Source organism: Siniperca chuatsi, linkage group LG14 (genome assembly GCF_020085105.1).
Source record: "Siniperca chuatsi isolate FFG_IHB_CAS linkage group LG14, ASM2008510v1, whole genome shotgun sequence".
Classification (NCBI taxonomy): domain Eukaryota; kingdom Metazoa; phylum Chordata; class Actinopteri; order Centrarchiformes; family Sinipercidae; genus Siniperca; species Siniperca chuatsi.
In genome coordinates, this window is record NC_058055.1 from 10885687 (window position 1) to 10910112 (window position 24426).

Consider the following 24426-nt stretch of genomic DNA (forward strand, 5'->3'; position numbering starts at 1 on the left):
CACTGCCATATTATATGCTCTGGGGGATGCTGGTTTGGCCATCCTGGTCCCTTTAGTGTCTTTGGCGCTCCAAACCATCCCGGTAAGATCATCAAACGATATTAGGGCAATTAACTCAATATATCGTATGATTTATCTTACTGTTGAGAATATTTTACTTGTGTTTATTATCACACATTTAATTGGATTAATGCTACACTGCATGTTATAATCAACTCAGCGCGTAATTTCTTGCAACTGATGGTCAAGGCAATCAGTTTGCAGCTGCCCAAGTGGTTCTTCAAATACTTTATATTTAATTTAGATTTTAATTAAATTGAATGTAAAAGTAATAATCAACTAATTGGACACATGCAACCATATTATTACATAAAACATGGTAACACAATGTCCTATCACTATAACAGATTCCTAAATCTCTCTAACAGTGTGTCTATATGGAGTTACTTTATCATCATATGCCCACTGTGTTTACTGTATAGGCTACTGGGCTATACGTTTTCTTCTGTAAAATATGCATATATGCATATGACTCCATTCAACAGTACTACCTCAAAAATATATTAGGCCTATAGCTGCATAAGCCCTGACCTCTCAAACAGCACGTTCTGCAGTTGTTTTCCTCCTGTCTGCGCACAGCCAGTGGTGTAAAATCCCCCCAAACAAATGCTGAATTACACGACATAAACTGTCTGATCGTTCACATGATCGTAACCTTAGTCTTCCTCTGCTGAACACCGTGTTCCTCTGTGCTCCTCATCAGTCCTGAAGCCCCCCTAGTATTTGACTGGCACCGGCTTGCAGGTGCCAGTCTAGCAGAAGCTGCGTAAAGTCAGCCAGAGAGAGCCAGGAGGAGACCGGAAACTCAGCAGGATGGCTTTCACAATTAAAGCACATTAGGTTGTTTGTGGTCACAACACATTAGAATACTAACGTTACTTATTGAATCATGACGTTATGAAGCTGTAGTTGATAAGTAGACACTTTATTCTTTACAGGAATGTGGCGACAAAAGAGATGATGCCATTTAGCAACTAAATGCTGCAGTAATGTGTGGGATTTGTAGCAGAGCACAGTTGTAAATAAAGAGTTTATTGTAGCATACTTATTATAACTCAATGTTATCTTTCTTTTTTAGCATTGGCTAGTAGAAAAGTGACAAAAGTGATGTTTCATAGCAGAGTTGCTGATCTACTCACTGTGACAGATTAAGAAACTCATTAAGGAGGGCTACAGTGTCAACAACCTGCTTCTCCTCCACAGTTAGATTAGCTAGATGAGGTAGTTTTGAATCCCTCCTCACATGTCCAACTTTTAGTGTCACTGGCTAAACTTAAAACTATTGTAGTTAGTGCTGAGGGAGCTGGTGGGAAAAAGTGCACATGGGAGAAGTTTGCCTTCAGGGGTTTCTGACAGGAAGGCTTTCTCACTATCTTATTTCCTAAACCTAACCAAGTAGTTTTTGTTGCTTAAACCTAACCAAGCAGTAAGACTTTCTGACAGAGAGCCCTAAGGGCAAACTTCTCCCGTGTTTGGGAAAAGTATGCCTGTGCCTGCCTTGTGCTTGTCCTACTTGCTATTTTGTCCCCTGTCCCTGACAAGGATAAGTGATGAAAAAATGCAGGAATTGACAAAAAATCCACTGAAAAGTCCCCAACCCCAGATGGATAGGCCTTATTCAATTCGATAAGGGTTGTATTTTGAAAATCTTTGCCGGAAGTTCTGTTTTTATTCCGCATAACTTGACAGTGGTGGGTAGAGACTGACTGTGGGCAACCTCAGACAGGTGGAGGAGATGTCTTTAAGCAGCTGAACTGCACCGCGGTTGGACTTGATCGAGTAGCAGGACTGGGCTGGGCTGCAGGACGAGCAGCGGTGGACGCTGTGCACGCTCGGTGCGCGGATCCTCCTGCAGCTGCTCGATTCACAGTATGATACCAAATCCAAAACATGGTCTGGCTGATTTTCCCATCCTAAGCCTTCGCACACATGCTGGACACTTAAATGCAGACACGGGGAGGACGAGGAATGTAGCTGCAATGGATTAATGAGGAGTATCTACACATGGACTTCGATTTTTTTCCCTGATATTGGCTTGTAATATTTATCGCCCTGCCTTGGCCATGGAGAACCAAGCAGCCGAGCCACAGAACTATGAAGATGTACAGAAAAGCGGCTATCTCCGCAAGCATAAATCAATGCACCGGCGATTCTTCGTGCTGAGGGCGGCCTCGGAGCATGGTCCTGCTCGACTTGAGTATTATGAGAACGAGAAGAAATTCCGCAGTAAATCACCTGTGCCCAAAAAAGTCCTGAACCTGGAGACTTGCTTCAACATCAACAAGCGGGCAGATTCCAAGAACAAGCACATGATAGTCCTTTATACCCGCAGCGAGAGCTTTGCCGTCGCTGCAGACAGTGAGGAGATCCAAAATGAGTGGTACCAAGCAATGCTGGACCTTCAGTGCAACTGTAAGACATAAAAAGTGTGATGTGAATTCTACTGTCTGTTTCTGCATCAGGCCTATCCTGCCGTAGGCTATTTGTTCTCCATACACTATTTGGCTCCTCGGCCATTCCTGATTGTTCATTGCATATCACTGGCTCGATTTGTTTGAATAGTTTGGTAGCAGGTCTAGTTTATCTGTTTAATTTGAATAAAATGGTCTAAGTCGTGCAATTTGGACGGTGTGTTTTAACCAAGAGGCAGGTGGATCCGACTGAACGGGGTAGACCAACACGCTATGGGCGGCATGTGCTGTGTTTGTGCTGCACAATCTCAATAAGCGTTGGTTATACTGTTATAACCCGCAGATAATTTTCTGTCATCAAAATGTGATTGGATGCAGTAAAGAACATCTGCATGGGAAAACGTTTCGATGATCGCCTTTTCGGACTAAAACGCAGCGCATTTCATACGATGGTGTATTTCTGCATGGCGCAGTGGGCATATAGCAACCATCCAACGGATGCATCATATAGTAGTAGCCTATCGTGGTGCACTCCGCTGTAGCCTGTGTTTTTGTTTTTCTGCACAGCTCTGACTGCCGTTCGCCTAACCTACATTTATGTTGCACAGCGCTGCCGGTAGGGAGGAGATGGCATCGTCAGTGCGCTCTCACTGGAAAATGCGTTTCTGTTGGTTGTCCTCGTGTTTACGTTGTTATCCTTATGCTGGAGCTGAACACCACCACCCTCCCTCCCTGTTATCCTTTGCAGTTCAGTTAGTTGAGACTGATGGGCTTGCCCAGCTTTAATGTAGTCACGTTGTAAAACCCTAAATAGATACACGTTAGACCCCCATTTTGTTTAGATTATGTCTAATGGACAGCCACAATAAAACGCTGCTATTAATTTCATTTCATTTTAGTGTATTCCTGTTCATAATGTGCATAGGGATGGAGATTGAAACACATTAATACATGATTCCTGTGGGGATCATCTCTAATATATTAAATATTTTTCTTGAGGATGGGAGCAAGCCACTAGTTACTGTGTGGCAAGAAAAAAAAAACAAAAACAATTCTGTAAGTTTTCATGTGATTGGCATTGAACTGATCTATGATGCATTATTTCACAATCGAGCATGCTGCATTTCAGTGCATGTATTCTATACCTCCTACAACTTAATTAATTATAGAGCTATAGCTTAAAAGTGATGGTGATGAATTAGCGGCAGCCCAGTTGCTTGGCAGACAGTAGAGATTTTTTCATGTAGCAATTTAGTAATAATAGAGAAACATTAGTGTCATTTTGGCTTTGATCAATATTTCAACAGGTTATGTGTTTTATGTAAAGTTTTTAGGGTATTTCCTAATGTAGCTTATGTATGTATGATGTGTTTAGTCATTTGATGCTTTAATTGTTTTTTATTTATTTATTCTTTATTGTTTTCCTAGGTAAAACTCCTGAAGACTATGGCAGTAGTGGAGAGTGTAGCTCTCCGTCTCCTGTTCCAACCTTCAAGGAAGTATGGCAGGTCAAGGTTTGGCCTAAAGGTCTTGGACATGCCAGGAATTTAGTGGGCATCTACCGGCTGTGCCTAACTGACAAGACAGTCAACTTTGTCAAACTCAACTCTGACGTGGCAGCTGTGGTGTTACAGCTGATGAATGTTCGCAGGTGTGGCCATTCAGAGAACTTTTTCTTCATTGAGGTGGGTCGCTCAGCGATTACCGGCCCTGGAGAGTTCTGGATGCAGGTGGATGACTCTGTGGTGGCTCAGAACATGCACGAGACCCTGCTAGAGGCCATGAAGGCCTTAAGTGAAGAGTTCCGTCAGCGCAGTAAATCTCAGTCTGTGGGAACGTCGTGTGGAGGTGGCACTGCTTCAAATCCCATCAGTGTCCCGAGCCGTCGTCATCATCCAAATCTGCCACCGAGCCAGGTGGGCTTCTCCAGACGAGCCCGCACAGAGACCCCTGGAACAGGAGGCAGCAGCACGAGCACTTCACCTACGTCACGCCACGGATTTCCGAGGGCGCGAACTGCCAGCATCGGGGCCAGGTCGGAAGAGGGTGGAGCAAGTGCCAAAGGGACATGGGCCAGCTCCAGCCCAAGTCTTAATGGTTCCTGCTCAACTACGCCGACACTAAGGCCCAAGCCCACCAGGGCCCCAACTCCTGCTAAGATTACCCTCAGCCTTGCACGTTACACGCCTAACCCTGCACCCTCTCCTGCGCCGAGTCTGTCTTCCAGCTCTGGTCATGGCTCAGAGTGTGGCCTAGTGGGGGCAGCAGTCGGAGGCATGACAGTCTGCTCCTACCCTCGTGTTTCTCAGAGAGTTTCTGTGTCAGGTTCCCCAAGCGACTATGGCTCCTCAGATGAATATGGTTCCAGTCCTGGGGAACACTCTCTGCTTGTACCCAGTCTGTCTGGACAACATGTACATGGAGAAGGCTCCTCCAGCTATATAGTGATGGGACAGCGAGAGAGTCTCCTTGGTTCCCATCATCGCTCAAAAGGCCGGCGGATTCTGCGGCGCGCATCCAGTAGGGAATCTGAGGCAGAACGCAGACTACTAAGTAAGAGGGCTTCCCTGCCTTTGGCAGCCCATGAACAACTGACCCCACATAGAAAAGATGAAGATGATGAAGATGATGAAGAATATGCCATCATGTCGCAGAGTGCTAACCGAGAGAGAGCTGATTTGCACCATGGCTCAGGGGGACTGGCAGTTGGGAGTGGGCAGCTTGATGTAGTAGGGGAGAATAGGAAAAGGGCTGACAAAAGCAGGGGAGAAGTGGGCGCGGGAGCAGCTGTGGATAGTGGCTATATGTCAATGTTGCCTGGAGTGACGTCTCCTCCTGTTTCACTCTCTCTCACGATAGGTATGTCTGACGCCAATGCTAAGCCTGGGGCAGATGATGAGTATATGGCCATGACCCCCAACAGCAGCGTGTCCCCCCCTCAGCACATCCGCCAGCCCAGCTCAGAGGGCTACATGGTCATGTCTCCCAATAGCAGCAGCTCCACAGACCTGCATGGACTGAGCATGTGGGATAGCAGGGCCAGCATGGAGAGCCGGTCTGCCAGTGACTACATGAACATCTCACCTGTTTGCAGTCGCTCTGCCTGCAGCACACCGCCTTCCCACCCCGAGCAGCACCAACTGCAACCAAAAATGTTCAATTCCTACTTCTCCCTGCCACGAGCTTATCAACATACTCTCTATACTCGCTTTGAGGAAGACTTAAACAAAGGGGAAGGAAAAAAGGACAGCAGTGGGCACGATAGTGGTGGAAGGGGAGGGGGAGTGGGATACAGCAAGAGAAACAAAATTGCAGTGGGCTCTGCAGGAGGCTGTCAGCTCTCCATGTCTTCCTCTTCATTCTCCTCCAGCTCAGCCAGCAGTGAAAGCCTGGAAGACAAGTCAGTATCGGCAGGGAGAGGGTTAAGTTTATTAAGAACTGGAGCAGAGCACAAGAGTGCAGGAACATGCACAAAAGATGGGCGTCCCCATCAAAAACGTGGATCAAGTAGTAAGAGCCCAAAGCAACAAAGGAGGGGTCGTCCCCTGAGTGTGTCTTCAGACATTACTAAAGCAAACACCCTGCCCAGGGTGAAGGAGAATCTGCTGCCATCAGTATCTCAAAACGTTGGTGAGTATGTCAGTATTGTGTTCAAGGAGGAAAATAAGTATGGCGGTGGACGACGTGCAGGGTCTAAACATGGACAACCTGTGATCCATGGAACACTCCGTCCCTTGAATCAACCACTCCTCTGCCACGATAATCCTGCTAACCTTCCCCGCAGCTTCTCTGCCCCATTGTCCACCTCTGCCGAATACGTCAGCATGGATTTAGGGAAGTCCTCAATGCCCCTGACTCCTGTTAGATCAATATTCAGCACCCCACAGGGCCCACCAGCTGTTGCCCCCAAGGCCCGACATGAACACGGCACGTCTTCTCCTCTGGCAGCAGAGGGCAATGCTGGGTACAGAACAAAAGTAAAGATGGCAGCAATGCAAACAGACGCTCCTACTCCTTTTATAGACAACAAAGGTTCAGATCCCACCATTTCCGCAACACCTGCCATCCACTCTGGTCAACCCTTATCCATGGAGCAGGAGACAGGCTTGGGCTTTTCCCCAGTCAAGTCCTTCCAGTCTCCTGAGCGGACCAGCAGACTGGTCCGAGGTGACCCACAGGGACGGCAGAGCCATGGTCCAGAGACGTTTAACTCATCTCCCTCCCTACCACGCCACCCACCCTCTTCTACCTCCCTCTTCCCGGAGGGCAGCCAGGCAGCGAGCCATCGGCATGGTTTGGATTGCTCACTGTGGGAGAACAGGCAGGCAGGTAGTTTATCTGCCACACCTCCACCACAAGCCTCCACCTCATCTGCTGAACAAGGCCTTAACTATATTGACCTTGACCTGGCCATTAAAGAGAGCCCTCAAGCTGGAGTGGAGCGTACCTCTGCCGCCTACAACATCGGAGGGAGCGCTATGGGCAGCAGTGCCGGCTCCAGCCTCAACACTTATGCCAGTATTGATTTCTATAAGTCAGAAGAACTGCGATCACACCAGAACAGTAGAAAGGATGGTCAAGGTAAGGTACTGGAACTGCAAACCCATCTCAACTCAATATATCTATTAAACAATGGATGGGAAAAGATTTTGACCATAACATCTGAGATCTGATCGAGGTACATTTTGCGTTCAGAAAATGTTCTGATATTTTACAGCTGAGGCTCCATACATTCTTAGATATGATCTTTTTATGATATTATAGTTTGAGACATCTTGCATAAGGTTGCAGTGTCTGTAGTGGCACCTTCATTTGTTCTTTTTTGTAGACAATCAGGTTATTGGTGTTAGTTCTGGCCTCACAACTAAAAGACATGGTTACTACAGCAAACAAGTTAGGGGGCAAGGCAATGTCTACGAGACTACTTAAAATGTATCGACATAGCAATTGATACAGTAATTACATCAAAATAAAAAATATTTCAAAACTATGATAGAATTGTTTCTGATGTGATTTTGGAAATCTTTTTTTTTTTTAAATTGAAAGGTTGTATTAGGAAGAAAACACCCACTTGTGGACCACCAAATAGGATTCAAGCGTCTTATATTCCTTCTCTTCATTCATGCTTGATTAACTCTGATTGTTTGAATGTTTGACTTTCTATAACCTACTGAAAATAGTTTGAATAACAAACATTGTTTGCATCTTTACTTTGTCTGGAAATAGCAAATGTTCAGTAGAGCTGCAACGATTAGTCGATTATTCAGCAACAATTTTATCGATTTATAAAATTAATTCAAAGTCATTTTTCAAGCAAAAAAGCCAAACGTCTCTGGTTTTAACTTTTTAATGTGATGATTTGCTGCTTTTCTTTGTCATATATGATAGTAATACAAATATCTTTGGTTTTTGGACTGATGGTCAAATAAAACAAGGAATTTGAAGAGGCCACCTTAGACTTAGGCTATATAAATTATAAAAGGCATTTTTCGATATGTTCTAACATTTTATACAATGATTTATCAATTAATTAATTGATAATGAAAATAATTGTTAGCTGCAGCTCTAATTTTCAGTATTTTTAATTTATTTATTGCAAAAAATTATGCTTTTTTCTTCAAGATGCATTGTCATTAGAGCTGAAACGATTAGTCAATTAATCAAAAAACAGAAAATTAATCTGCAAGCATTTTGATAATTGATCAATCGTTTCTGTTCTTTTCTTAAGCAAAAGGGCCAAAAATTCACTGGTAATAGATTATCAAACGTAAATGTTTGCTGCTTTTCTTAGTCCTCTATGATAGTAAATTGAATATCTCTGGGTTATAGACTGTTGGTCCAACAAAACAAGCAGTTTTTTCATTTATTTCCAGAAAATAATCGGCTGATTAATTGATAATGAAAATAATTGTTAGTCGCAGCCCTAATTGTCATTAATTTAAAAAACAAACAAACAAGTGAATGTGAAAGAAATATTTCAAAATAGGTGAAAGGAAAAACTATATAATTCCTGGTAATATTTTTCTAGCTGGATGTGATGTGCATAATCCAGACAAAACTCATGTCTGGGTCTTAGTCACTCTTTTTCACTCTCCTTTGCATCCTTCACTGATGTGTACCTTTGCTTCAAACTGGCACCGTGTTTCCAGGCTGTGGGTTGTCTGTAGAGTCTCTTATTATCACAAGTGGGTGTTCAGAGAGCAAAGCCAATTGATTTGTCTGCTGGTAATGAGCCATTTCACATAAATGGAGGTAGAGGGGACAGAACACGGGCCAGGTGTTTATGTTCATGTGTGGGTGTGCTTTCAGCTGCAGGATTTCAGGTTTCCCTCACATTGCACAGATGATAATTATTTAATGGTTAATGTTGGTGGCTCAACTAAATTTTTGATGGATGTACATTGAAATACATTAGCGATCCATTGCTTTTACATGTCAATAAATAACAGCTGCAGGAGGTAGTATGTTAAAATATAAATATACAGTTAAATATAAATATTAATCAGGACTAAATGGAACAACTTGTGCGACTTATTTATTCGGAGCAGCTATAACATTTGCATGACTGATTCATCTAATGCTATTCAATCTCTACGTGTACATGTATAATCATAATAATTGCCTAATTATTTCAATTGGGGATAGTTTATTTAGGCATTTAACATGCATAGCAAGGAAAAGAAGGTTCTGTTAGTATTCTGTAAATTACTCTTTCATGTCATTTTTCACACTGTGATGAATGATTGAATGTGCCTCACCTCCTATAAGCTGCTTTCATTAACTGCAGCCATATTCTAATAATGGAACTCAATATGTGAAGCCTGGATATAGGGAGGATGGTGGCTGCACTGCAGTTAATAAAACCTCAAACAAACAGGCTTGGTTCTCAAATGTCCAATCAGCACTCAAATAATTGGGATATCATATTACTCCACCTGTTTTAATGTAATTTTAATGAAATGTTTATTAAAATATCAGAATTAGATTATTATATTTATTTGTGCCCCATGTTTTAATTGCAGTATTGTCACATCTGCATTATGAGCAAAGTGTAAGTGTTCACGTGAGCGTAGATGAAACCTTTTGGCTCTACTGACACTGAAAGTTAATCAGTTTACTGTCTGAGCAAGATGCCAAATCTGATTAAATGATGCAAATCTTCCAGGCTGTGTGATGTTTGTAAATAGTTAATTATCTTTATTTGATCCACTTACAGAAATATGAATAGTTATTAGTGAAAAACACTACAACCTACCCATGTACTGAAGAACTTCATACACTCCAAGTGAATATGAACCAGACAGCCTGCAGTTGTCATATTTTCATTCTGTAAAACAGTATAAAATTGTAATAATGGAAATCTACACTAAAAAACAGAATACAAAAAATATACATACAAGTGAACTCCTTGTCATCAGCTGGTTGGAAAACCAGGAAATGCAGCGCAGAAAATTTCAACCACACAGTCTACCTTTTTTTAAAGCAGTGTAAACACAAACAGTGTTGAGGTTGCAGACAATCATTTGACTCTGAAAGTGGATTGAGCAAGTGGTTAGACTGACTCAGAGCTACTCAAACCAAAGGTTGATTTATCAGCACTTGTGTCTGAGCTTCCCTTGATGTACAAACTGTGGTTATTATTTAATAAAGATATTCTATAAGGCAATTCTTTTCTTAGACCTCAAGAGAAAGAAATAATATTGTAGCAGTGAGCTCTTTGTGTTGTTTAGGTGCTCATTAAAAAGAAGAAACTTTCCCTGGATCCCTGGAAGTGATAAGTCTGACGCAAAGACAAGACACACAATATTGACATCTGCAACAGTGTGCATGAGACTCCAATCATAAAACCCTTTTAGAAAGATAACATGCATCATGTGATATTTACCTAAGCAGCCAGCTGGAGCTCTAGATTCAACAAAAGCAATACGTTTTTAAGAATATATAATCTCATCTAAACTGCTTTACCTTCTGAAACATGTTGTGTGGGGAGACTTAAATTAGATTTACTGTGAATTATTATGTAAACTATAATAATCTTTAATACGCTAACACTTTTAACAACACAAATTATTGTAAACAGTAGAAAAACCTTTGTTTTGAAAATGTATGATTTAAATTCCTGCCTGCTTTTGATTCTTTTCTTCCAGATTGTTGATCTCAGTCTTGGATCTGAGCATGACGCCGGTGTGACAGCTCCACAGTCTGTGAGGGGCCCGTCGGCGGCCTCATCTGTTGCCACAACAGAACTGTACACTGGAGTCTGAACATTGAAAACCCTTGGAATACTCATCCCCATCCCGTCTGCTGTTTTCTGTCAACCAAATGTGTGCCAAACACACACACACACACACATACACACACATACACAGAAACACACACAGACACAGGGTAAGGAAAAGGTTTTGTTTTTGCCTTGTTTTAAATAAAAATGACATTTGATCACCATTTAACTTAATATAGATAAAGGATGACTATGTGATTTTGTGTGAGTTCTCAGGTGGCCATTATGTTGATCATGGTGGCTCCATCACACACACTCAATCATGCAGGCAAAATCATATATTAACAAGGCTTTCAGGGAATCACACAAATGGCAAGAAATGTCCATCTGTGTATCTTAATTTCAAACACATTTGCTTGTGATTAGTGCATGAGCCAATCATTTTGAACTCTTGTAAATCAAGGCTCAAAGTGGCAGCTGACAAAATCTCAGCTGCATTCTGCAGCGTTTATTTATTGGGTCCACTCCCATGGCAAACTTGAATCCTCAAGGTTTATGTTTTTATATATAGTTACATCATCCTTTGTCCATATTTGTTAAGTTAAATGATCATCGAGTGTCATTGTGACTCAAAATAAGAAGGAAATACAGCTTGGCAGAGGTTTCATACACTAATACACGCTGTCACAGTAAACATATTTGATTTATTATATACAGTTGCCCAAAAAAAGCCTTTACACTTCTTGACCACTTTTCTTGTGCCACTAAAGATCTTCAAAATGTGCTTAATTTCTGAGGTATTATAAAGTAGATTTAAATACATTTTGTAAATTTAGATAAAATGTTTGTTTTCTGTCAGTTTTTCACACAAGAAGAAAATGCAGTATACAGTATGATTACAATTTCATTTTCACATTGCAGTTGACATCATATTGTTGTACCTGTGATCAGAGTTGATCTTTAGGTTGTAGTTGAGGGATGAGAACAATGGCTTTCTTTTTATTCTTAGTTTTCTGTGTTTTTCCACACAGAATTAAGTTTTATCCCTAAAGCTCCAGATGTGCACTCACACAGGATACATGTTTATACAGCCCCAGCTTTGATTATGCATAAACTAAACATGTCCTGTCATGCCCTGTGGTGGATTCTCAAATGGTGCCAGCATAAAAGTCTAGTCAATGCATCTCAGTGGCATTTTAGGATGTTTGGTGGATTCACTTATACCGTAGGCAGTGCTCAAGGTTCACCTGTCTGCCCGGTATACAAACACACAATACCCACACACAGTGGGTATTGTCCTTTTTTAACTTATTTCTCCATTGTGTTGCATTATAAAACTGAAAAATGTATTTTTATCCCAAAATACAAGTGGCCATATTTACATATACACTAACACTTCAAAACTTCAATAACTGCAGCTAACAAACAAACAAACAAAAAAATGTGTCATTTCATTGGACTCATATACGCTGTATTTGTGCTGCAGCTAGAATGCCGCCGGAAAAGTCACATGAAAGCCACAGCTTTCATGCAACATGATAGCTTTTTAGGGAAACAATTGATGTCACATAGATCCTGTAGAAAAGCAGGCGCATAGATACACAACAAGGCATTTATTCAATAATCACGGTATGCAACATTGCATAAAAATGGCCAAATTAACATAACATTCTTCTGCTATGCATGTTAACAGCTTAAACAAATTGGCTTCAAACCCTCAGTATAGATAATAATTTGATTGTATGTATGTAAATGACTGAGATGTGCTGAAGGGACCTGATAACAGACAGACTGAAAGCTGAATATTACAGTTTTGAAAAGACAACATTTTTAAACAGCTTAGGGACTGTATGAAAATTATTGGGGTGGGAATGGGGGCTGAATCTTATTTTTAATTTTATAAAAAAGTAAGATCCCACTGGGATGAGAAAAAGTTAAAAGACCCTCACCTGCCCTCCCAAAAAATGCGGTGGTGCAAAAAACAACAATATTTTTTGTACAGTCCCTAACTACAGCCCACATATGACGTACATATCAATATTATTTTAATATTATTATTTAAACAATATTATTTTTTCTCTGTTTGAATTTTAAAACTTTGCAGGACTGTCTGCCATTTCCTTTCCATCTCAGTATAACATTATTTAGCACTTTGAGTTGATTATAACCAAATAAGATCTCATATTAATACATTTTGAACCAATGTGTAGCACAAAATCTGTGAAAAAAGTCAAAGTGTAAATACTTTTTTGGCAACTGAGCTTTTCTATTACAACTGTATATTATACTATAGTATATACTACAGTATACAAGTAGAAGGACAGAAACTATAGTACATACTGTAGTTTGTTTTCAGTTAACACAATTCTAATATAAAGTGACACATTACAATGGTATATAAAATATACAGTATACATATAATGATTAATACTATATAGCCTAGATATCTATATACTCTTTTATAAAGTGCCTCATTTTTGATTGTAGCTGTTTTTACACAGGTAATCTTAAAATGGGTTGTGAAAATAGAAAAAAGTTGTTTCTCTCCTGAGTCTAAATTACAAATATGTTGAACTTTACAGAAGACAGACCGGAAACTTATACTGCTATCAGTCAGCCATAATCAAATTGCCTTACTGTGTTTATCAGAAACATTAAAAGAAAATCACATTTTTATTTTTTGCAGTGCCTAACACTTCAGCCACAATGTAAGCACTCACTTGCTCTTTTGTTTGGCTTCGTCAAACTGAGGTTTGGCCCAAAAAAAACAAACAAACAAACAAAAACAAAACAAAAAAATACCATCTCTTTCTCTTTCTCTCAGTAGTTTCACACCCTGGGACGTGTCCTCTTCAGGCCCTACTGTCCAGCCACTTGTTTACTTTAAAAGCTGACAGCCTGTTCATGCCAAATCACATTTTTAATTATTGTCTGTATTTTAATTTTCCCTGTTTTACACCAAGAAGAAATTAATACAGTTGCCAGTGTATTTAATATATATAATATATTATATATATATAAAATATATATAAAATATATAAAATAAGTTGTCCACTGATAAAATAGGATCTTACTCAGTATTAGACAGAAAATATAAATATAATGAATATGTGCACTAATTTACTTGCAGTATATTTTGAACCCCACAACAAACATGAAAGGAGGTGATTTTAACTCCTCAGAGCAGCCAGTACTGGTGGCTGACTGCTTAACTGGGCTAAAACAGTTTTAGAACGCTTGTGTATTGCTCTTATTATTTGGATGTGGATTATCTGGACGTGGATTCAGTTCCCAGAAGGTGTGAATAGTGCTACTTGTCTCTCTCACTCTCTCTTTTTCTCTCTACCCTCAAACATGGGACTAATCTATGAGACGGTGCCATTCCTGCTCACACTCATTACTTTCTCATTTATTCCATTTATAACACTCTGCTGCTGTCAAACTAATTGCCAAAAAATACAAAGTCTTACAACAATTCAGAGGTCTACTATAAAGCTAATTTGCAAAGAGTAGACACACAAAATCAGTCATAGATCTGATTTTAAAAAAAACCAACTCTCTTTTTCACTCGACAGCCACTAGGCCAAAAAATAAGTTGGTAAAATTTAAGTGGAGTCAAACTGTTTTTAAGCAGTGTTTTTCTTAAGGTAGTGTGACTTATAGTTTATGACTGGTTGCTTACTGTGTCCAGTGCTGCTGATGGAGAGTTTGGCCATGTAGTGACATTAGTGATACTGTACATTGAATCAGAAAGTGTTAAGATAAAAAATTGTCGACTGGATATGGTGTTGCAATGCCAAACACTTCACTAATGGCAGTGACCAAACTCTTTCAGTCCAGGGCTCTGGCTGTGTGTATACAGGGTACAAATGAAGAAGGCTTTCCTGATGTATTTTTGACACTGGTAGCTTTTCCCACATTTAGATTGAGTTTTTATATTTCACGGGGCTCTGGTTCTGTAACCTAATCATTTTGACCCTGTTGCAGATATTAAACGCTCAACTGCACTTGCACGCTGTTACACATAAAAACTAATTTGAGTGTTTTAATTCTGGAGGTAAAGAGGTGCAGGTATTCACTCTGCTCAGTCCAGAGGTTCCTCACTGGTGCCTGGTCATTAATCAATTATGTTTCTCAATGCATAGATAGAAATTCAAACCAGATCCTGGAAAAACAAGTCTTCCACACATTTCTTTAGTATTCAGTTGGAGATGGCCCCCATTTCCATTGCAAATGACTTTTATGAGTGAATGGTGATCTCACTTGTGACCTGTGACCATGATGCAGGGTTGAGGACCTCCGACACTAAACTGATACAAAGTTTAATTTCAAAAATCTGGTTTTCACAAATTTGTCCGGTACTTATCAGGTACTGTTTTTAATCCTATGAAGTAAAACATGTATATTGATTGAGCACAGCCCACTACTGCCAACAGTTTGTGCTCAATACTGAGAACTTTATTTTCAAACTCTTGTATAACAAATCCATACAAATACATGGACTAGTTCCACTTTTATAACTTGTGTTACTCTTTTGCTGAAGTGATCTTTTATAATATCTTTGTCGTTCCTTCAGTGTAACTCTTCTAATTGGGGATTACCGATTCTCTGACTGTACTTTATAATCTCATTCGAGCAGACGTAACAGTTGGTAGTAAAGCCCCTTGGAGAGTCTGAGAAGGGTTCAGGACATTACTGACGTACGAGGAGGAACGTATAACAAAAAGCTGTGGATTTGGGTATATATCATTTAATGTATTGTGCATTCAAAACTACTTTTAACAACGTGAGACAGTCGTGCGAAAATACTTCTCATCTACGAATCATCAGAAGTATTTTGGTTTAATGAAATGCAGTGTCATCTCTTCAGAATATTTTGTAACAACATGTTGAAAACGAGGCACATAAATTGCTCATCAGACTCTAACTGTGGGAAATGATACTGTATGTACAATCAGGATAGTGATTATAATTACAATGGAAAAGCATTGTATGTATTTTAAAGCTATTGATACTACTTTGATAATGATGTAAAATGCAAAAAGACTGGACAGGAACTATAGGTATGTAAAGTATACTGTGTATAGAGGAGTTTGCTCCAGGGGAGGGATGGGCATGGGATTCATTCTGTTCATGGCAAAATTGTTTAAAACAGAATATTGATGATTCTTGTCTGTGATGTAGACAACGTCAATGTTTTTTTTTTTGATAAAAGGCAAAGTGATATGAAAAAAGTAAAAATGTGTGTCTTTTATTGACTGCATGTCTGTTGAAGTCTAAATTGATGAGCTATTACAACATGTAGTCAAGTGAGTCTAGACTGTTGTAAGCCATCGCTGGTCTGAGTTTTTAAGGATAAGCCTGTGGACAGGGGGCACATGTATTTAATCCCAGGCTACTCTGTTTAAACAGATGGTATTTTGGCTGCATTTAAGGGCATGGGTGAATAACAACAATGTGACTTTTGGGGTATTCTGTTGTTTGACTAGCATATTTTTCTATTAAATCAGCAATCTACAGGTAAAGAGAATAATACACAAGGAGGAAAGGACTGGTAAAACTTGCTATATTACCCATTAAGTCATTGCAATCAATAGTTGAATTAAAAAAAAATATATATATATATATCCATCAAAATGTAAGGGAATGAACACTGTTTTCCAAAAGTAATGGACTGTACTTGTATAGCACCTTTCTATTCTCCTGACCACTCAAAGCGCTTCACACACTGATGGCAGAACTGCTCATCGGTACAAAGAAACTAATTAATCACTCACACACCAAAGGTACAGCCCTCGGGAGCAATTTGGGGTTCAGTGTCGTGCCCAAGGACACTTCAACATGTGGGCTGAGGGAAGCCAGAATCAAACCGCCGCCCTTCCGATTGGTGGACGATCTGCTCTACCACTAAGCCACAGCCACCCAACAGCTTTGAGCTCAACACTCCTCCCTTTTCTAAAATTTAATTTAACCGTCCTATGCTGACGTGATATAATATATAGTTAACAAGACAAATATTTGTTGGTTGCATTAAAATTTCCATCAGGACTCCATAGGCTGTTCATGTCAATAATGTCGGGGAGTTAAACAGCCACAGCAGATGTGAGTGTATGAGGAAAAGGACTTTAATTGATTAGCTGTCTTGACCTTTGTCAGCCACATCATCCACATTACACAAGTCCAGCTGTTCTCCATTCGACAGTTCCCTCTCTGAACTTGATGAGATTATTAAACTAAATCTGCTGGCTAGGTTTAAACATCATGATCATCACAGCTCAACTGCGACACTTGAATACAACAGAGCCGTCGTTAATGTAATTGACACCTGTGCTTTTCCTACTGTGACAAGTCAAAATGTCAATGCTGTGAAGAAGGTCAATTATTACCAGCACTATTAAATAACCTGGTTCATGTGTTTCTACCTCATCTTACATGATTCCTGATAGTAGGCCGATAGGGGCCATATTGGAATAACACCACTAACACATGGTCAAACCAGGGATCTGGAGTTTGAGATTTTTAACCTCCTATTGGCTTGGAAAACATGACACCCACAGAGAGTCTGTACTTTAAATGTAACATTGCAAAAACTGCAGGTGATATTGTGTCCAATTGAGTACTGAGCTTTTAAAAATGTATAACATGAGTACAATAAGTACAATTCACTTGACAGTTATTTATTAAGATTAAATGTAATTATTAGCTAAACTATTTAACTATATGATAACAATCACCCATTGCTTATATAAAGAAAAAGAGGTTTAAGTTTAAGGTTTAAGTATTTCTGATTCTGAAGAACTGTTGCAGTTTGAGAAGAGAAAGACAAAGGTTAACACCATGAGAGGAACGTACTGTAAGCAGAAAATAACTCTTATTTTACAAACATGTTTTTCTTGTTAGCAAAACTATTTAACCTGTAATCAGGGTAAATCGGGGTGGTGGGGGTTTATGTGTGTTTACAGTACAAGTAAAACCCACAATATTCTCAGTATACAGCAGGTAAACTAAGTGTGTGTTAGCATACAAGTACTTTATGCAAAAGACAAGAGCAAACAGGATGTTAGCCAACACAGAACAAAACCACCACAGTTGTTAACAATTGTTAACTTCAGCTATAATGTTCACAGTAGGAGATCAGATCTGAATGAGAATCATCAAGTCATCAAAATTGTAGTGCACTGGCGTACAGTATTTTGTTCAAGAATTGTTAAAATATAAAAAAAAACTATAGCCTATGTTGTTTTACAATCTGCAGAGAGGAACCCTTTCTAGCTGGAGGAGCCCCATGCCATGGACACTGCCTGTATTACCATAACTTTAGTGATCCTTTAAAGGGTTATCTGTCTTATTTACTAAACAGCTATCCATTATAATTTGGCAACATGTGCAAAACATTCCACACTGTGTTACATTTCTTTGTTTAGTAAAAGACAAAGAGGGCAAATGCATCATTGTGCATTATTACAAATGCATCACTTTGGTCTTATGCAGAGGGGCCACTGTGACTGACTGAGCACATGCAGGCGTGAGTTTAATGGAGGTTCTGTGCTGTTTTGCAGGAGGAAGGGAATGGAAAGTACTTTCAGACACCCCTAATAATAGGTAAGGCAATTATGCACAAAGCTGTGTATGAAGTTGAGAGCGCAGAACTCCTGAGGCGGCTCTGATCGAGAACAGCACATTCTGAGAAGGTCTTCTATTTATACAAATGAGATGTTTGGATAATGTCTGGTGTACTTGTTGGCAAAATATTTCAGAAGTGCTTCTGTCACGTTTTTGAAACTATAAAACAGCTTGGTGTGATCTTTTAGCCTTGTTGTAAAAGAAAAACTGCATCACATCTAACCTTTAGTCAGTGCTTATGAGTTGGGACAGGCTGATCTGAAAGAAGGTGAAGAACAAACATGGAGGGATCCTCAGGGCTTAATCACACATCATGTAGCAAAGATGCTTTATAAAATTAATTCTGTCTGCTGTTGTTTGTCCTGATCTAGAAATATGTTCTTTCATTTCATTCCTTTAAAACGACAGGGATGTCGTGTATATTTAGAATCAGGTGGACACTAAACTAGATGTTTTGGGAGTGAAGTACGATACTTCACTCATCTACATGTTCCTGTTGGAAGTCTGAATTAACCAAAATGGGGGTTTTGTTTACAGGTCTGACTGTTGCTAAACAAGGCAGAACAGAGACACACAATGCTCTAAATAACTATTGTTATTTTGAGCGAAAACTTTTTAACCTACATGTGAATCTGCAGCTCATCCAAATATATCATACCAAAGATTGGACTGTTAAAGACTGGTGTAGCAGGCATGTTGAAAAGCCGCTAAAGTTAAACCAACATACATGACTTACAACTTAACGTCCTAGGGTGGGAGGTTAAAAAAAGGTTTCTTGAATAACTGGAATTTTTCAAAACAAAAACAAAAAACCCAGCAGGGGGTGCTGTGCCACTCTACAGTCTGAGGAGAGTTTATTTTGAAAAACAAAAAAGAATGTAAACCGGAAGCTTTAACGATCGTGCCGCCTCATAGATCTTAAAATGAGATGCTCACTCAATGTCTATGATCATAGACTAATACATTTTTATATACAATAAATGGTCTATATCTATTATTGTATCAGAACCATAGACCGTATATAAAGAACATTGCAACTGTATCTTACATTTTATGTGACAGATACTACAATATTATGTAATCGACATAAAATAGGGAAAGTACACGATTTTAGAAATGTACATTCAGAGCAGAAAATAATTCGTAGGCGGTTTCGATACCCGCAATTTTGAGCAGAGTGAGCGCTCACTTTATTTCCTCATCTCTGGTATCATAAGCAACCTCTAGCTTCACTGATGCCCGAATCGAGCCATTCATTGACTACAGCGAGTAGATGTTGCAAATGAGATAACATTACGACACACTTTAGATGTTTGATTTGGTGGTGTAAGTTAGCGTGTAGTCCCCCGTGGACGATGTTAGCTTCGGACAGCAGTTTGACATATAATATGTTTAACATAACAGTGAACTTACAGACTCTAACGTTAACGTTACCTCACCAGCAGCGACACTTTGATGCCCCGAGTTGAGCTCGTCGCTCTCCTGTAAGGTTTGTATTTTAATATTATTACTATCTATTTATCTCTTTAGCTTTTATACTTACAAAGCTAACATTGGCTGTATGGAAAACAGTAGCTTTCCTCTGGTTTTCGGCTAACGTTGACGTTAACTTACGAGTATTGTGATTGGATGCTGTTGCTACTCATCTTAGCGACGTAGCTTAAGTTACCTGTCAAAGGGAAACGTTGTTTGACATTTTACTCTCAGTTTTTGTCTCTAAACGACGGTGAAAGCTTACACGTGTCCTTTGGCCGATTTGATGTTTAAAAGATGTTTAATTTCTGTACAAAGAATATCATTTTGTCCCCCTCTGGTGGTAACCTTGTGGAGAAAGGCCTGTCCCGATAGTAACAGAGAAGCTAGCTACATTGCATCAGCAGTGGAAGGAGCAATACAATGTCCCTGGAAGTAGAAATGCTGCTATTTCAGTTTAGTATTAGTAAAAGTAATCCGAATTGACATGATAATAAATACGAGAGTTTTTAGACTGGAGAGCATTGTCATTTGTCATTTTTACCACTTCAAAAGGCTGAGAGGACACAGTTAAACCTAGATTGTTTTTAGATAAAAAAAAAATCCATTGCAAATAAAAATGAAAATTATGCGTTTCTTCTTCGTTCACTCCACAGTTGTCTAGTTTCTGTTGATGCAAAATTGTCATTTGTACCATCTAATGGTTGTAGTGAACTTCTGCCCTTACATTTTGTTGTATGTGACAGTTATTCTGTTTCCATACAAACCCGTTTTTAGCTTACTGTAAATAATTACTATTGCCATAAATGAGAGCAGGTTTTATTGCAGCTGCTACCTGTCCTGCGCCCTGAGCCTTCTGGTGTAATGCACACATATTCACTGTCTCAGGGGAGTATTTGAAGAAAAACTGATTATATTCTGTGTATGTTTATAGTAATTAAAGTGCTCTAATAAGATGTAGCAATGTATGTTGTGAGTGGAGGTAAAGTGTCATTTACTGCATTTTTTTTTTTTACCAGGTAGCTGTGAGAAACCTCTTTTGACATCTTCTTGAACACCATGGCCCCACACCCGATGGTCCAGGCCATCATTGACCTCTCTGCAGGAGCCATAGGTAACTGCAGTGCTTTGTCTCCCAAAATCAGCAAACAAACAGTATTACAGAGTACACCGTGAGCAATATTTAATCTCTAAAAAACAGCAAAAAAAGCAGCGTGATTATTTCAAACGACTCACTAGATATGTCAGGCGTAGCAGGAGATATTAGTACATAGATATTGATTTTTCCGGCTCATTTCTCTCTGTGTTTCCATTGACTGTTTATACCGCTCATGGAATGAAGCCCTCTCTGATTCTCATCTCTCTTCACAGCACATATGTTGTGCCCAAACTTTGATTTTCCTGTAGTTTCTATAACAGCCATACTTTTTCTTGCATCGCTTCTGTTGACAGTTTTCTCTTCCTCCAAGGGGGAGCTGCATGTGTCTTTAGTGGGCAGCCTCTGGACACAGCAAAGGTCAAGATGCAGACCTTTCCCACGATGTACCGGGGTTTCATCCACTGCGTCGTGTCCACCTACAAACAAGTGGGCCTGCGCGGTCTCTACCAGGGCACCACGCCGGCACTGATGGCCAACATCGCCGAGAACTCTGTGCTCTTCATGAGCTACGGCTTCTGCCAGCAGGTCATCCGCTTCACGGCTGGACTGCACAGTGAAGCTGTGCTGAGGTAGAAGGATGTTAACCAGGCTGTCCTTATTATTAACCTTCGCCAACTTTACCCTGAGAACACTTGTAAGATCTCTAACTGTCTTGTGTTTGTCCTTCCCTGTGTGTTAGTGACATGCAGAAAGCCTGCGCTGGCTCTGTAGCATCCATCTTCTCCTCGCTAGTACTCTGCCCCACTGAGCTCGTCAAGTGTCGGCTGCAAGCCATGTATGAAATGGAGGTATCAGGCAAGATTGCTAAGAGCCAGAAGTAAGTGTTTTAAATAGTCACACATTTCTGGATAATATCCTATCGCTCATTACTTTTATGATTGTGTATTGGCTAATATCAAGGATATTCGATTTTGCAAAAAAAAAAATATGACTTGGTTTATATGTAGAAAAACAATAAATGAATAGAGCTAAACTACCAGAATGCAAACTCAGATTGAATATGGTTTAAATAAAATATATACATACTGTAACTTAATATTTAAGAACTAAAACTCCAAAAGATAGACATTCAAAGAACTAAGTCATGTTTTTTGTCACATATTGTAGATTACTTATTTTCTATTGATCTTCTTTTTTTTTTACATTGCTCTTTTCTTATCTGGATATTTTACCAACCAGGAAACAAATGCAATTTTAATTATTTCTAAATATTTCAGTATAATTTGAATAATTGAGTAATTGGGTACATATTGGGGACATATTAATCTGCATATACTATTGTAGTGTGTGTGCATTGACCGAGCCATACATCCCTCTGCTCTGTCTGAAGCACAGTGTGGTCGGTGGTGAAATCCATTATGAGGAATGAGGGACCGCAGGGCTTCTTCCAGGGCCTGACCACCACCATAGCCAGAGAGGTCCCTGGTTACTTTTGCTTCTTCGGTGCCTATGAGCTCTGCCGCACTGCCTTTGCAGACTACATGAAATGTGACAAAGACCACATAGGTACTGGCAAAATGTTCTGCCTGCACCACCACAGAGCGCAAAATATTTCCCCCCTGTTGAACAGCAACTTCAAACGTCAGATTTTGATGTCAGCTCACAGTAATATTAGCAATGTAAGTTAGAACAGTTTATCACAAATGTGCTCACAAATTGATGATATAATGTATATTGGAATTTTTCTTTTAGAATCTATATTACTACAATTACTTACTAATGATTCTTTAACGTTGGAATTTAACTCTGAAATATGGCTTAGCAGTTATGAATGAAGATTTATTACCCATCTAAAGTATTTTTCCTCTTCATTCATATGCATTTGCTTTCACCTCCCACGCATCTAATGTGCAGTATGATTGTGTTTGTGTCTAACGGGTGTGACTGTGTATGTTGAAGGTGTGGCTCCAATCATGTTCAGCGGTGGTTTCGGGGGGGCGTGCCTATGGCTGGTGGTCTATCCTATGGACTGTGTCAAGTCTCGAATCCAGGTCATGTCTATGACGGGCAAACAGGGAGGGTTTTTCAAAACCTTCATGACCATTGCTCGTACTGAGGGTATGTAGACGTCGGGTTTGATGTCTGCTTGGTTTTCTCATCCTAGCAGGGATGTTTTGTGTTCAGACTTACAGAAAGCGTTCAGGGTGAAAAAGAATCAAGACTCGTTTGCATTATCAATCAGAGTGTAATATTTGCTGTTTCTTTTGTTTAGGCGTGAGGGCGCTCTACTCTGGTCTTACCCCCACCATGGTCCGCACCTTCCCTGCTAACGGAGCACTGTTCCTGGGTTATGAGGCCAGCCGGAAGCTCATGATGAAGCAGTTTGACAGCTAGAATACGAGCAACACTAATGACAGAGCGGCGAACTGGAAGTGAAGTATTATACCTATATAACATCATCAAAACTCTAGTTAAAGATTCAAATCTTACAATATATGGGATGTGGTTTTTGCCATTTCCTGGTTCCGTTAAACTTACCCAAAAACTACCCAACATCTCTCACACATCTGGCATAGTGTTGACATAGTGTTTAAATTCTAATAATTTATTTTGGATATTTAAGTATTGCTTTTAACGCTCAACCAACAAACAACATACATGTGTATATGAGAAAAATGTGTATGTGTAGCAAAGTATTGAGCAACCTCAACCAGCCTCTTTAAGAGGAATCGTCAACACTTCAGTTGATTATTTTATGTCTACCTCAACAGACTGGTATCCGCACAGAAATATTTTTCTCCGCCCAGACATTTAAAATAATTCTTTACTTGCTTTCTATGCAGGTAAGAGAATCATGCTGTTAGGTTGTGAGGTTATTTTTGAATCTAAAAACCTTAATTAAGCTAATTGCATTAAGATTTTATTTAAAAATATAAAGTGGCATATACTACTTCTTTTAAGTTGCCTAAAATGTGTTCTGATGATTTGTTTTTTATTTCAATAATGGAATCATTCTCAGCTAAGAATGCGCCTTAGTTTTGGATCTTGGTTTGTTTAGACGTGACAAAAAAATATGCTAAAACATTTGCGCACTTTTTACACTGTGCAGCTTTACTTTTCAATCAGCTATCATAGAAAAGGTTTCAGTCGTAGTCATCTGGACTGAAACCTTTTCTATGATAGAACACTCCTGGACGGATGAGGGACTACACCGTCTTATTTTCAATCAGCTGTTACTGATATCACTACATTTAGCCTTTTTTGTTGTGTAACCTTTATTTTAAAAGTCAATGACAGAAAATATCAACTGCCTCATCCAATGTGCCATTTGCACGCTGGATTCCACATGCAGTTTTTTTCCAGTGCTTAGTAGTTGGCAATTCAGAAATCTCAGTCATATTCCTTTAAAGTTCATTGAGAAATGTAGGCGTTTTAGAATGCTAACAATTTGCGATGAAACTGAAATGTTTGTATAGATATCAATCCTGATATTCACTGTAGTAATACAACCTACATTAAAGGTGTCATTGAAGAATAAC

At 39.6% G+C, this 24426-nt stretch overlaps 2 protein-coding genes across 8 annotated transcripts; both read left to right on the plus strand.

Moving 5' to 3' along the window:
• Positions 1-1034: 1034 nt before the first annotated feature.
• Positions 1035-15933, plus strand: si:ch211-284e13.4 (insulin receptor substrate 1-B). 2 transcript variants are annotated; one of them, XM_044223774.1, is made up of 3 exons: positions 1035-2472; positions 3900-7052; positions 10619-15933. In XM_044223774.1, the coding sequence occupies exons 1-3, from the start codon at positions 2124-2126 to the stop codon at positions 10624-10626; spliced, it is 3510 nt and encodes a 1169-aa protein (XP_044079709.1). In that variant the 5' UTR covers positions 1035-2123; the 3' UTR covers positions 10627-15933. The 2 variants fall into 2 exon arrangements, with proteins under 2 accessions (XP_044079709.1, XP_044079708.1); XM_044223773.1 differs by lacking the exon at positions 10619-15933 and having other exon boundaries at positions 3900-8007.
• Positions 15934-19454: 3521 nt separating this feature from the next.
• On the plus strand, positions 19455-24425 carry slc25a15b (solute carrier family 25 member 15b). Of its 6 annotated transcripts, none has more exons than XR_006380785.1 (7): positions 19455-19804; positions 20808-20902; positions 21258-21516; positions 21627-21764; positions 22278-22566; positions 22847-23005; positions 23160-24425. XR_006380785.1 is itself a non-coding variant. In XM_044223778.1 (7 exons), exons 2-7 carry the CDS (start codon positions 20848-20850, stop codon positions 23279-23281), a joined length of 909 nt encoding a protein of 302 aa, XP_044079713.1. In that variant the 5' UTR covers positions 19477-19799; positions 20808-20847; the 3' UTR covers positions 23282-24425. The 6 variants fall into 6 exon arrangements, 5 of the variants coding, with proteins under 5 accessions (XP_044079713.1, XP_044079714.1, XP_044079711.1 ...); XM_044223778.1 differs by having other exon boundaries at positions 19477-19799; positions 22278-22453; XM_044223779.1 differs by having other exon boundaries at positions 19477-19799; positions 20812-20902; positions 22278-22453.
• Position 24426: the final 1 nt, after the last annotated feature.